The 13289-nt window shown below is 46.3% G+C and overlaps 1 protein-coding gene across 1 annotated transcript in view; it reads right to left on the bottom strand.

Moving 5' to 3' along the window:
- cutlet (chromosome transmission fidelity protein 18 homolog) overlaps positions 1-13289 on the bottom strand; it is a 117650-nt gene that overhangs the window by 13089 nt on the left and 91272 nt on the right. Inside the window, exon 19 of the mRNA XM_050196797.3 lies at positions 6543-6627. Coding sequence (XP_050052754.1) covers positions 6543-6627 — 85 coding nt within the window. The remainder of the gene's footprint in view (positions 1-6542; positions 6628-13289) is intronic.

Here is a 13289-nt window from a genome sequence, read left to right as displayed (position 1 = left end):
ATGTTGAGTAGAACACGTGTTCCATTTGTTATTCTCTGGATTAACCTGTTTGCATAACTCCTGTAGACACTCAGGGGCAGAGAAAACCACGTCCACCTTTGCCGCTATTCTTCTGAGATTATGTGAAATACAATGAATGTATGGTACCACAGCAACTTTCTTTGCTCTAGCAGTCATAATGCTTCCCTTCGATGCGTTTTTATACTTCCTGCTCATGCCCTCCACAATCGAGGTGACCCTTGATGTTACCCTTGATGTTACCCTTGACGTTACTTTTGACAACAATGTGGGTGTTCGAAAGGTTTTGTTTTAGCTCAACTCTACACCGCCCATGCCTTCGCGTTTCAGTAGTTTTGCTATCGCTTAGTGCTGTTCTGGTTTTGGTGGCTCGTGAAACTCCCACAAAATGGATGTAGCAGAGATTTGTATGTCTATGTTATGTCGCGGGTTGCCCGAATGGTCCATGCCACTTAAGCAAAAGCAGCTGCAGCGGCGAATCCACTGCTCTCTCCTGGCTCGGTTTCTCCATGGCTTCGCGTTTGCGTATTGCACAAAAAAATGTAGCACCGTCTGTTGGGCGCCATTTCACTCACAGACAGCTGTAAAGGGCCGAGATAGCATATGCGATGTCACTACTCCAGCCCTTGGGGGCAGGCAGTTTGAATTGCGCTGAAGGTATCCGCACTGTTCAGATGCGATTTTCTTTTAAATGTCTTTTCTTGGCCCAAAACAAGTGCTGCCAGGTTTCTGGAATGGTATTTTAACATTCCACGTTGACTTAATATTTGCCTTTAGTGTCCCTTTAAACACCGGTGCTAGTGTCTCCATCATAGGCAAGAATAAGTTCAATGCCATGTTTCCAGGCACACAGTTGGAGCACTCTGACATCAAGTTGAAACATTATTCAGGGCAGCTATCAGCAGTCCTGGGGAAAATAACGGCTGCAGCAAAGTTCGGAACATGCAAGGCAATGCTGCCAATGTTTGTTGTGAAAGGACCATGTCCAACGCTTTTGGAGAGAGACTGGATGGAGGCATTCGCGATTATATTACCGAACGAGCTGAATGCAGTAACTGGCTGCAGTTCTGCTGAGCTTCTGCTAGGGAAGAAGTTGAAAAGAGCCCAAGACTTAATTAGGCCAGACCTCAGAATGCATAGCAAAGCAGCTCCACGAAAATATTCCCAGGAACCGGATGTCAGTCAAGATGGCTAACCTAAAGCCAGGAGAACAGGTTCTTGTGTGGAATTTTCGACCTGGGCCAAGTTGGGTGCCAGCAACAGTGGAGTTGGACCAAGGGTGTACAGCAGTGCTGAGACTTCCGGACAGTTGCGTGTGGTTGAGGCAGTATGATCACGTATGAGCAGCAACATTGACAGCCAGTTCAATGACAACCAGGAATCACAGCACACAGCTCTTCTGAGCACTCTGGCTGCCGATCCAATCACTGAGGAGGCAGGTTGATTGTCACTTGACACTACTACTGCAGCTTTTGCTGGGGACATCGCTGTAGGCCATTCTGACGCGGACACAAGCACACCCACTAGGTCCTCTACAGGAACAATGCAGCACACACCCGTTCATCGCAGTAGCTGAACCAGGAAGGCTGTGGTGCGATAGTCGCCATAGCGAAGAAGGAACTCTCTTTGCTGATGGGCCTTTGACTTTATTGAAATTTAGACAACATACAATTGTCCAGGTGAAGAGGGCTGAAGGTGACACACGTGGTCACCTGACTTGGCCCTAGACACCCTACATTCATGCAGGCACAGTTGCCACATAATGAATGGTGAAGTAAAAACAATTTCTTACAGGAAGACTACAACAATATACATATAAAAAGTACACTGTACATTCAAAGCAATCTAATTAAAAATTTATAAAAACCACAAGTATGTTCACCTGACAAAAAACAAAAAAACAAAGCCAGAAACCTTAACTGGATTTCCTAAACAACAATAAAAAATTTTCACTTGACAAACATGTTCACTTGACGAAAAAGCAAACAAAAAAAAGACAAAGGAAGAAATCCGAACTGGCTTAAAGAACTATTTGCCTGTTTTCGGAAAGCAGGCAAAGAGGAACAGGTTTCCATGACATCAATCAGATCAGGATAAAGGTTTGACAGATTAGGAATTTGCCAACTTAATAGCTGTGTTCCGCAGTTCGTCCTACATTTAAACTTTATGAAATTGGTTCAGGTAAATTCGTAATGGGATTCATGTTTGGTATACCTCAAAAAGAAGAGTTTTGTATCAATTCTGAAATATGAAAATGCAAACTCTGATAATTGCAGTTTATATAGTGATTCAATGCCCAAGATTCGATTCTACCTAAAATATAGTGATGTTGATTCGCGTTGTGGTAGGTTTTCAATAAAGCGCACACTTTTTTTCTGTAATCGATGGAGGCTTTCCATGTTAGGCCTAGTAGTGGTGCCTCAGACAAGCAGACAGTAGTGTAGTTGCGAGTGAACCGTATTAAAATACAGTTGACATTGTAAATAACGAGGCAACAGTAAGCAAAACTTATTAAGCATACCAATACACTGTGCAATATTACGTTTAATATAGTGAACATGGCAATACCAATTAAGGTTTTCATGAAACTGAACACCTAAAAAATTCAATTGTGTTACTTTTTCTAGCGGTTGCGACTCAAATGTCACATCATTATTAATATGAACAGGTCTGTTAACAGGGGTAAAAACAATTTAGTATTGTCAACACTTATTGAGAGTTCATTTGTGACAAGCCAGTCAGATAGATTCTTAAGCCATAAGTTTACATGCAGAATGAAGGAACCTAAATTGTCACCAGAAAAAGATACACTTGTGTCATTTGCGTAAAGGATAATAGGATGGGTTTGTGGGATAGATACCATGTCATTGATGTACAAAAGAAACAGAGTAGGTCCTAAGATTGACCCCTGAGGAACCCCAAATTTTATTAGCTCAGTATTGGACACGGCATTATTAATAACAACAAATTGGGAACAACCGGAAAGGTAGTTCTGCAATAATTTAAGTGAAGGGCCTCGTATTCCATAATACGGTAGTTTGCTAAGAAGTATATTATGTTTAATTGAATCAAACGCTTTGCTGAAGTCTAGAAAAACACCTAATGTGTACAAATGATTTTCTATGTTGTTAGTAAGTTTATCCTTAATATTGAGCAAGGCAGATTCAGTCGATTTCTTCATCTGGAATCCATACTGGCTGGGAGAAATTAACTGGTGTTTGTTAATCCGTGTATTAGTAATTCGTGTATTAATCACTTTCTCTACTATTTTGGAAAACAACGGTAGAACTGATATAGGTCTATAGTTACTAACGATACTTGCAGCACCGCCTTTAAACAAAACAGGAACTCCTGCCCTCTTAATTTTTTCGGGGAAAATACCTGTTGTCCAGATCAGATTTGTTATATGACAAAGTAGGTCAACTATTACGTCAGCAATTGCTTTAGTTGTTGCTACCTTAATGCCATCATAATTGCAAGAACAGTTACTTTTTAGACCTAATATTATACCCTTAATCTCTTCAGGAGTAGCTGCATATAAGAAAAGGCTGTGTTGAAGATTATATTCCATGTATTTTCCAATATTACTGGGCGTTCCTGCAAGAAAATCTCCAAATGCCAAAAAATGTCTGTTGAACTCATTGGCAAGAACTTTACCACTCAGAACCATTCCTCCAATTGTCATTTGTGCAGTTAAATCTTTTTCTGATTTCTGTAGAAGATCTTTGACTGTACACCATGTTTTTTGAGGGTCAAAGAAGATATCTGAAAATTTATGAGCGTAGTACTGAATTCTAGGTTTTTTAATATCTGCACCTAATTGATTTCTAACCTTTTTATGCTCTTTTAGAACTGTCAAGTATTTAGAATTTACAAACTGGGCGAAAAGTCTATTTCGTGCCTTGATTCGCCTAAGCAGGTCATGTGTAATCCAAGGCTTCCTTCCTTTTCTGCACTTTGCCATTTTTACAACTGGGAAAGCGCAGCTTTCCAGTTGTAGAAAGGAAAGTTCCCATACCCTTGTGATTTATAGGCACATCTCTCTTCTACGAAAGATGTATAAAGAGGGGAGGGATGTTATATTTATGACAACCTGCCAACATGGCAGGGGGTGCTGTTTCAGTTGTATTAACAAACATGCTGCGGCCGGCCTAGTGAGTCAGGAGCCTGCACTCAACAGCTCCTCAACATTGTTACATCACTCTTGGATGTGACACCCCCGTCGCCGCCATCGACGCCATGAGGTTTTGCATAAAGTCCAAGTACGATAAGATCATGGCCGTGCACCGTGTGTGGTAGGTGTGAGGGAAAACATGTGAGGGTGAGCCGAGAACGATGGTGATTTGATGCACGGCATCTTTTCGCACGTGCAAGGGGGAGGGAATCGAGGAGGTGAGAATGCGCTAATGGGGGAGGCACGTTAGTGCGCGTCTCCTCTTATACTCTGGCCATAGCTACGCATGGCGTGGCTGAATGCGGCTGCATGCGTCCTACCTATATTGGAGGTAATCTGCGGTGGGTACAAAGGCTAGACCACAGTGGGCTAGGTGACCAGAAATAGCTGATGGCTTCATGTGCGCTGTGTTATCACATGCCTAGTTCGCATTGAAGCAAGAGGGAGCATGAAGTGGAATTCGCTTGCTGCTGCTGCCGCTCTTCATCAAGTCAGTATTCTGACGAGCACCCACGATCATCGAATGAGATCCGTTCATGTTTGCCTATACGCACATGACACCACGCTTGTTAATTTGATAAGTAAGCAAATGTTTACTGCAATTTATACGGATGATAAAACTACAAACCTTGCTTCATGTAGTTGTCTGATACTTTGCTATCACTACACTTTGCTATTGCTATACTATGCCCAAGCGGCCTGAGATGCGCGTTGTGGCTTCGGCGTCTTTGGCAAGCTGACATTTGCGCTCCTCGATTTCAGACGGTCAGCAGCTTCTTCAAGCAAGGCATTATGGTGGGAAGTTTAGACGTGCCCACTCGGCTCGAATCGTTGTAGCACGAGGCGCCGACGCTCGTCAAGCTGGTGGGGCTTCAGCAGTCCGAGACGTGTGCTGTTTTCCTATTGTGTAGTGTTCTAAGACGGCGACAGGAAACCAAAATGATACCGAGCTGGCGGGCGATGCCGGAATACAATGCTGCCAGAGTGAAATGTGAGGTTCACTTTGTGCCGCCTGCAGCAGAAAACAACGGTGAGTTTGGGTTATCGAGAATAAAAAGCATGCAGTACACTTCCAATGGCACTATGTCGCATGTGCTGTGACACATATATGTAGGTGAAGATGCTTATTGCAATCAGGTTGGCAGCAATGGCTGTGAATGCGGAGTGCGATAACCCATTAGGAGATTTGCTGGTACTGGAATAGGAATCTCAGTATGCACTGGCGTTTTCATGTGACACAGGTAGGCGAGCACTGCAGGGAAGTTGCTGCGGCGGGGGGCTACTGTTCTCGACCGCATGTGCCTCGTGCCTTTTCTAGTTTATATGAGATCTAGCAGCCTGAAAACGTATCATACAATCGCAATTTGGGAATGTATTGAAAGTTCAGTGCGGAAAGGTGGTGTTTTCCAGGAACATATGAACTGGTAAAAATAAAAAGAAAAAGGTAACTGTATTGGGTCATTTTTTTTCTCGATCGCAAACACGGGTACCAGAAAATCGTATGAAATGGGATCGTGTCAACGAGGTTCTACTGTAACTAGCTGCTGTTATGGTGGTGATAAACTTTATTAAAAGGGGGAAGGGTAAAGGGGGACGTGGCTGAGGGTTTGGGCTCAAGTAATAGCTGCTGTTATAATGCCTGCCTGTAACATTTCATTTATTACATGCAATATGACTGAATTTATTCCAGCAAACTTGATTCAAATAAAATCACAGCCTTCTCGAAAGGAGGAGATTAGAAACTGACTGCAGTGTAACAAAAAAGTGTCATATGTTTTTGTAATATCCAACTGTATGTGTTGTTTGACTACCGAATTCCCCAAACACTTGTGATGACCAATTTAGCAATAAGCATGGTAGATGCTACTACTGACAGTATAGGAAACACCCCGACAAATTTTTTAGAAACATACTAAAACAACTAGGCAACAGCTACAATAGAGCCACTTAAGAAATGTGTAGCAGATATGATGATCAATCCGCACAGCACTACATTAATTGATTGATTGCTGTTGTGGGGTTTAATGTCCATAAGCAACATGAACTATGAGAGAGGCTATAGTATAGGGCCCCGAACGTACACGCAAGGCACAGCACCTGAGTGTTGTTGCATTTTGCCTACAATAGAATGTGGCCGCAAAGGCCAGAAATCAAACCCATGACTTCTTGCTCAGTAGCAGAATGTCATAGCTACCAAGTCATCACGGAGTTAAAACTGTGCGCTAGTAATGTTAATAGGTGTCAATTCTGTCAAGGTGCTGAAAAGGAAGCAAAATAAAAGTCCGAAAATTCTGCCTGTTGCAAACGAGCAGTTATACGATATGGCTGCCACACCACATTCCATGCTTACCTCCCTAGCAATGAGCTGCTTCGTAGCATACGGGAGCTGTTGCTGTGGTGCAATGCCAGGAAACTGCACGAGCTCTTCAATGTTACTGCAGGAAAGTTTTGAGAATGCCACATAAAATTGGGTTAATAAAATGGTGCGAGATCAGAAATACTGAAGTCAGCCTTATCAATCTATAAAGGCACCCGAAACATGGTAAACCTGCCTACACACTAAACAACACTCTCATGAACACCTGAGACAAATATTATTTCAGAACAAGCAGCAGGTAATCTGCATTCTTGGTCAAAAGACTGTTCACCTTTTCCTTCAACTTAGCGAAAAATTTAAATTCTGGGGTTCTGCATGCCAAAGACATGATTATGACGCACGCCATAGTGGGAGACTCCTGATTAATTTTGACTAACTCGGGTTTTTTAATGTGCCTGTAATGGACAGTACACAAGTGTTTTTGCATTTCTCCCACATGGATATGTGGCCGCCGTTGCCGGGATTCAATCCCATGCCCTACGGCTTAACAGCACAATGTCGAAGCCAGCACGTCACCATGGTGGGTAACCAACCCAGCGAAATTCCTACCGCTTTTATTGCATGATGTGAAGCACCTATAAACATGGCAGCATTGGCCCAATTTCTTCAGATGTCACAAGAAAACAGCGCCTCCAGCCAAGAACTGAGAACTTAAAAAGACCTCATGGCTGATATGGCGGTGGTGCCATATACTGACAGAGAACAATAGCACTGTGCAGATAATATTGTTACGTGTGGAAAGACACAGACGAAAGATGCTATTTACACGCTATTTACACTGGAGCCAGGCAGCCAGGCTGACACTCACTCGTGCCAAGGGCACCGACCAACTTCTTCGTCGTTGTCGCGGCGGCTCGTCTCTTCAGTATTGCTCAATGATATCGTAATATTACCCCCTGGCGGCAAAAGCACCATCACGGTGCTGTTAAATATCCAAGGTGCATGGAGAGTTGTAGGGCTTGAGTCGGGCAACGTGGACAATGTCACTGGTTGTCACAGCGGAGGACGTAGTGGGCGTGGCTAGAACGATTTCATAAGTGACATTGGTCACTTTGCGTATCACGCGATATGGGCCTGTGTAACAGGAAAGCAGTTTTTCACAAAGGCCGACTTCGCGCGATGGTGACCAAAGCAACACGAGGGCACCGGGCCCAAAATGGACATCACGGTGACGGAGGTTGTAGCGTTGTTTCTGCTTGTCTTGAGACACTTGTAGACGAGCGCACGCAAGTTGGCGAGCATGGTCAGCATGGGCGATTGCATCACAGGCATAATCGCTAGTTGAAGCTGTGGCGGACGGAAGTACAGTGTCCAGTGGTAGCGTCGGTTCACGGCCATACAAGAGGTATAACGGGGAAAAGCCAGCAGTTTCGAGATGGGAAGAGTTGTATGCAAAGGTAATGTAAGGTAGAGCCAGGTCCCAGTCACGGTGGTCGTCTGAAACGTATTTGGATAGCATGTCTGTAAGGGTGCGGTTCAAACGCTCAGTGAGGCCGTTTATTTGGGGGTGGTAGGAGGTGGTAAATTTATGCTGTATTGAGCAGGCACGCATGATGTCGTCAATGACTTTGGCCAAAAAGGTGCGGCTGCGGTCTGTAAGCAATTGACGCGGAGCACCATGCATCAAAATGATATCATGTAGGAGGAAGTCCGCAACATCAGTTGCACAACTGGTCGGAAGAGCATGGGTTACGGCGTAGCGGGTCGCGCCGTGGCTGCAACCCACTTGTTTCCTGATGTAGATTCCGGAAATGGGCCGAGAAGGTCCAAGCCGACACGATAGAAGGGCTTGGCAGGGATGTTGAGCGGCTGCAGGTAACCAGCGGGGAGCTGGGAAGGCTTCTTGCGTCGTTGGCAAAGTTCACAAGCGGCGACGTAATGTCGTACGGAATGGGCAAGGCCCGGCCAGAAAAAATGGTGACGTACACGGTCATAGGTTCGAGATACACCGAGGTGTCCTGCCGTTGGTGCGTCGTGAAGCTCTTCTAGAACGGTGGAGCGGAGGTGTTTAGGTACTACAAGCAGGAACTCAGAGCCGTCCGGGCGAAGGTTACGACGGTACGGAGTACCGTCGCGGAGGACGAAGAGGCGTAGAGCAGCATCGGCCGGAGAGTGTTCAAAACGGTCGATGAGTGCTCTGATGTAGGCATCACGGCGTTGCTCGCCGGTGAAATGAAGCAGCTGGGATACAGAGAATATGCAAGAAGCACTGGCAATATTGGAGGAGTCAGAGTCGTCAACAGGGTAACGCGACAAACTGTCAGCGTCTTGGTGCAGGCGGCCAGACTTGTACACCACGGAATATGAAAATTCCTGTAGCCTCAAAGCCCATCGACCAAGCCGGCCTGTAGGATCTTTTAGCCATGAGAGCCAGCAGAGAGCATGATGGTCAGTGACTACGGAAAAAGAGCGACCATAAAGGTAAGGGCGGAACTTCGCAACCGCCCAGACAACAGCAAGGCATTCGCGTTCCGTAATGGAATAGTTGCGCTCCGATGGTGCTAGGAGGCGGCTCGCATAAGCAATAACGCGATCCTTGCCACGCTGACGCTGGGCTAAGACGGCACCTACGCCTTGACCGCTGACATCTGTACGTAATTCTGTAGGGGCATCAGGGTCGAAGTGGGCGAGAAGGGGTGGTGAGGTTAGAAGAGTGACGAGACGAGAGAAGGCAGTGGCTTCTGCAGTACCCCACGAGAATTGTACGCCTTTCTTCAAAAGATTAGTTAGGGGCCTAGCAATTGTCACAAAATCTGGAACAAAACGACGAAAGTACGAGCACAGCCGTACAAAACTTCGAACGTCTGCAGCTGTCTTCGGAACTGGAAACTCTCGGACAGCGCGATTTTTGTCGGGATCAGGCTGTACTCCGGAAGCGTCAACGAGATGGCCCAGAAGGGTAATTTGTCGGTGGCCGAAACGACATTTGGACGAGTTAAGTTGCAGCTTCGCCTTTCGAAATACATCAAGTATAGTTGTGAGATGCTGAAGGTGAGTGTCGAACGTTGGCGAGAAGACGATGACGTTCGTCGAGGTAGCAGAGGCATGTGGACCATTTGAAACCTTGGAGCAAGGAGTCCATCATACGCTCAAAGGTGGCAGGGGCGTTGCATAATCCAAACGGCATTACTTCAAATTGGTATAGGCCATCAGGTGTGATGAACGCGGTTTTTTCTCTGTCCATATCATCAACAGCAATCTGCCAATATCCCGAACGAAGATCAATAGACAAGAAATAGCTGGAACCCTGCAGGCAGTCAAGGGCGTCGTCTATACGTGGGAGCAGACAGACGTCCTTTTTTGTAATGCTGTTCAGATGACGGTAGTCTACACAGAAGCGCCACGTGCCGTCCTTCTTCTTAACCAACATCACAGGTGATGCCCAGGGACTCGATGAAGGCTCAATGATGTTTTTATCGAGCATTTTGTTCACTTCATCTTGAATTACTCGGCGTTCTGACACAGCAACTCAATACGGTCGTCGGTGAATAGGCGCAGCATCGCCAGTAAGAATGCGATGCTTGACCGTGAGCGTCTGGCCTGAAGGGGCGATCGTCGAAGTCGAGAATATCGCGGTAGGATGATAATACTTCGCAAAGGTCTTCAGCCTGCGTACAGGACAGGTCCGTCGCAACCATTTTCTGTATCTTGGGATCGACGCCCGAGGCTGGCGCGAGGGGCATGCTAAGCTCGCGAGAACTATCGGTCGATAACGCTGCCACGTATTGGTCGCCGAGACCATCAATGGTGGCAAGGCAAATACCTTGCGGTAGAATCTGCTTCGCCAATCCAAAGTTACAGACAGGCATGCGAGTGTGGTTCGCAGTAATAGTAAGTATACTGTGAGGCACGGTGACGTCATACTGTATTGGGATGTCGGGCAGAGGAGTGACGAGGTACTCGCCATCAGGAACTGGTGGGAAAGACAACAGTTCAATGTAGGCTATGGACTTTGGCGGCAGGCGAAGAAAGCCGGTGGTGCGTAAGCGGCAGTGGGGTGCGTCAGAAGGTTCAGCGAGCATCGGCAACTCAAGGCGAAGGGTACTGGAAAAGCAGTCAATAAGAGCAGAATGGGCGGAGAGAAAATCAAGGCTGAGAATAAGGTCGTGGGGGCAATGAGCAATTACGGTGAAGAGGACAGGAGTGTGGCGGCCGGCGATGCTGACAGGTGCCGTACACATGCCGATGATAGGCACAGTACCGCTATCCGCAACGCGGACGACGCATGCCGATGCTGGGGTGAGGAGCTTGTTCAGTCGTCGTTGGAAGGCAGCACTCATAATAGAAAGATGTGCTCCTGTATCGATGAGTGCCGTGACAGGATAGCCGTCAACGTCAACGTCAAGAAGGTTTCGGTTAGTAGGTAACGTGAGCAGAGGATTTGAGGGCAGGGTCGACAGCGCAGCTTCACCTCCAGAAGCTGCAGTGCCTAGTTTTCCGGCTGGGCCCGGGAGACGACAGGCGGCGAAGAAAAGCAGCGGGGTTGGGGCGAACAAGACTGGTGGCGTCGAGGTGAAGGCGAGCGGCTGTAGCGAAGGTTCGGAGCAGGGGCATCAGCGGTAGTGGGTTCATGGCGGGTGGCATAGGGTACAGAAGGTCCAAAGGTGCGGGAATAAGTGGCGGCGTAAGCCCGAGAAGGTGTTGGCCATCGGTTGCGGCAGTGACGGGCGATGTGGCCGATGCAACAGCAGTGGAAGCAGATCGGCCTGTCATCAGGGGTACACCATTCGGACAGGTTGCGGCGAGATGTGGCAGAAAAGGACTGCCGGGGACGAGGAGGGCCGCTAGATAACTGGGGAACGCTGGATCGAGACGTGGAACACACGGTGTTCAGACCCATGTTTTCAAATTCCTGTCTGACGACGGCCTGAATCATCGCAATGGTGGTTGCTGGCGGATCGGGAGGCGTCGTGGAGAAGGCTGGCGAACAGGTGGCCTCGAGTTCGCGGCGAACAATACGGGTGACGTCGTCACAGGTGGTGGTCTGACGCGGTCGACCCTCACATGTCGACGTAGCAGCAGTGTTGCTATTTACACTATTTACACTACGCTATTTACACTAGAGCCAGGCAGCCAGGCTGACACTCGCTCGTGCCAAGGGCACTGACCAACTTCTTCGTTGTTGTTGTGGCGGCTCGTCTCTTGAGCATCGCTCAATGATATCGTAATAATGTGGTCTCCATGACTGGGCAGCACAAAGGACAGATCTTAAAGACCATTCCGATGCCAATACTCCGTGTGATAATGGGCAGATTAACATGGGTAATGCTGCATCAGCACAGTTCAGTGTTAGACTTTCATTGGCCTGCTAACAACATTTTAAATGTTCAATAGGACTGAAAACTCAAGTCTGCCAAAATGAAGACAACCGCCTAGGATTTCCCATGGTTCTCTTTGCCATGTGATGACAGTCTTAATGCATTTCTTTTGATGAATTCTGCACCTAACATGATGGTGAACTAAATGTTTTACATTGCTTTACAGAGTATGTGTCGGTGAATGAAGCTTAAACAAATATAATATTCTGTGTCGTGCATTTATGTGAAGTGCGCAGGTACTCATTAATTCAATCCAAACATTGGAAATTATGGCTATAAATATTGATAGGGCATTCATCCACTGTAGTGTGCACTGCATTGTACAGTTACCAGTATAGTTATACTTCAATATAATGAACTTCAGCATAACGAAATTTTCAATATAATAAAGCATTTAAAGGAGTCCTGATTCCCTTTTTATTGAAGTCAAGAAATGCATTTGACTTTAAAACAGACTATTTCAGAAGTACTTTGCCACAAAAAGTACTTCAAAGCGTATAGCAGAAACAGAGTCATTGGCTCTGCTCCTGTGATCACCTGTGATGCCCTTTATGTTGCTCCCAGCCTTTCTTCAGTGCTTTGTACCGCGAAGGCTACGGCACAGCAGAGTGGTGCCCACAATGCTCTGCCTACGGAAAGTCCCCATGGCCCGCAGTTCACATATTATTTTGGATGTTCACATAGACATGCCAAGCTCAGAGGCTATCTTTCAGCTTACAGTTGATTTCCAGGTGTCTCATCCCTTTGCTGTGCTACAGTATACTAGATAGCTACGCACTGCTATTCTCGCACTGAGTGACATGAGTAGCACATTTCCTCTTGCACTTATCTCTAGACTATCACACAATTTTCAAGGGTCAAACAAACTTCACCTTCATATTCGCTCGCGTAATTATGTTGGTGCTTGGGCCTTGAGTCGCGCTACCAACAGATACCATACGGAGCCCACTGTTGTCCTCAGCGAGCCACAGTAGCTCAGCAAGCGCATTTGTCAGGAAACCCCACATCGGCTGTGGTATCTACGTAGCTGCATATGCAGCTACGTGCAACTGTAGTGCTGAACTACCATATTTACTCGCATAATGACCGCACTTTTTTGTGAAAAAAATTGATGCAAATTCAGGGGTGCGATCGTTACACGGGTTAAATTTCCTGCGAAAAAAAAATTTATTTCATCCCAAATTTGCTGCGGGATGACAACAGGTCAACAAACAGGTGGCTGCTGCTGCAACTGGCCGCTGTAACAGTGCGGGACACCAAAACAAGAATGGTAGCCAGTGGAGCAAGCCGAATGCACCGAACGAGATTTTTTTATTCTCGCGTGTACATTACGTGCATACAAACAGTTTCTTCCATATCAGTAATGAATAATATCATTAATATCAGCAAGTTTGCAGCAATA

The sequence above is a fragment of the Dermacentor andersoni genome, chromosome 1, assembly GCF_023375885.2.
Source record: "Dermacentor andersoni chromosome 1, qqDerAnde1_hic_scaffold, whole genome shotgun sequence".
In the NCBI taxonomy this organism is placed as follows: domain Eukaryota; kingdom Metazoa; phylum Arthropoda; class Arachnida; order Ixodida; family Ixodidae; genus Dermacentor; species Dermacentor andersoni.
Note: the sequence above shows the minus strand (reverse complement) of the source record. Positions and strands in the feature narration are given on the sequence as shown.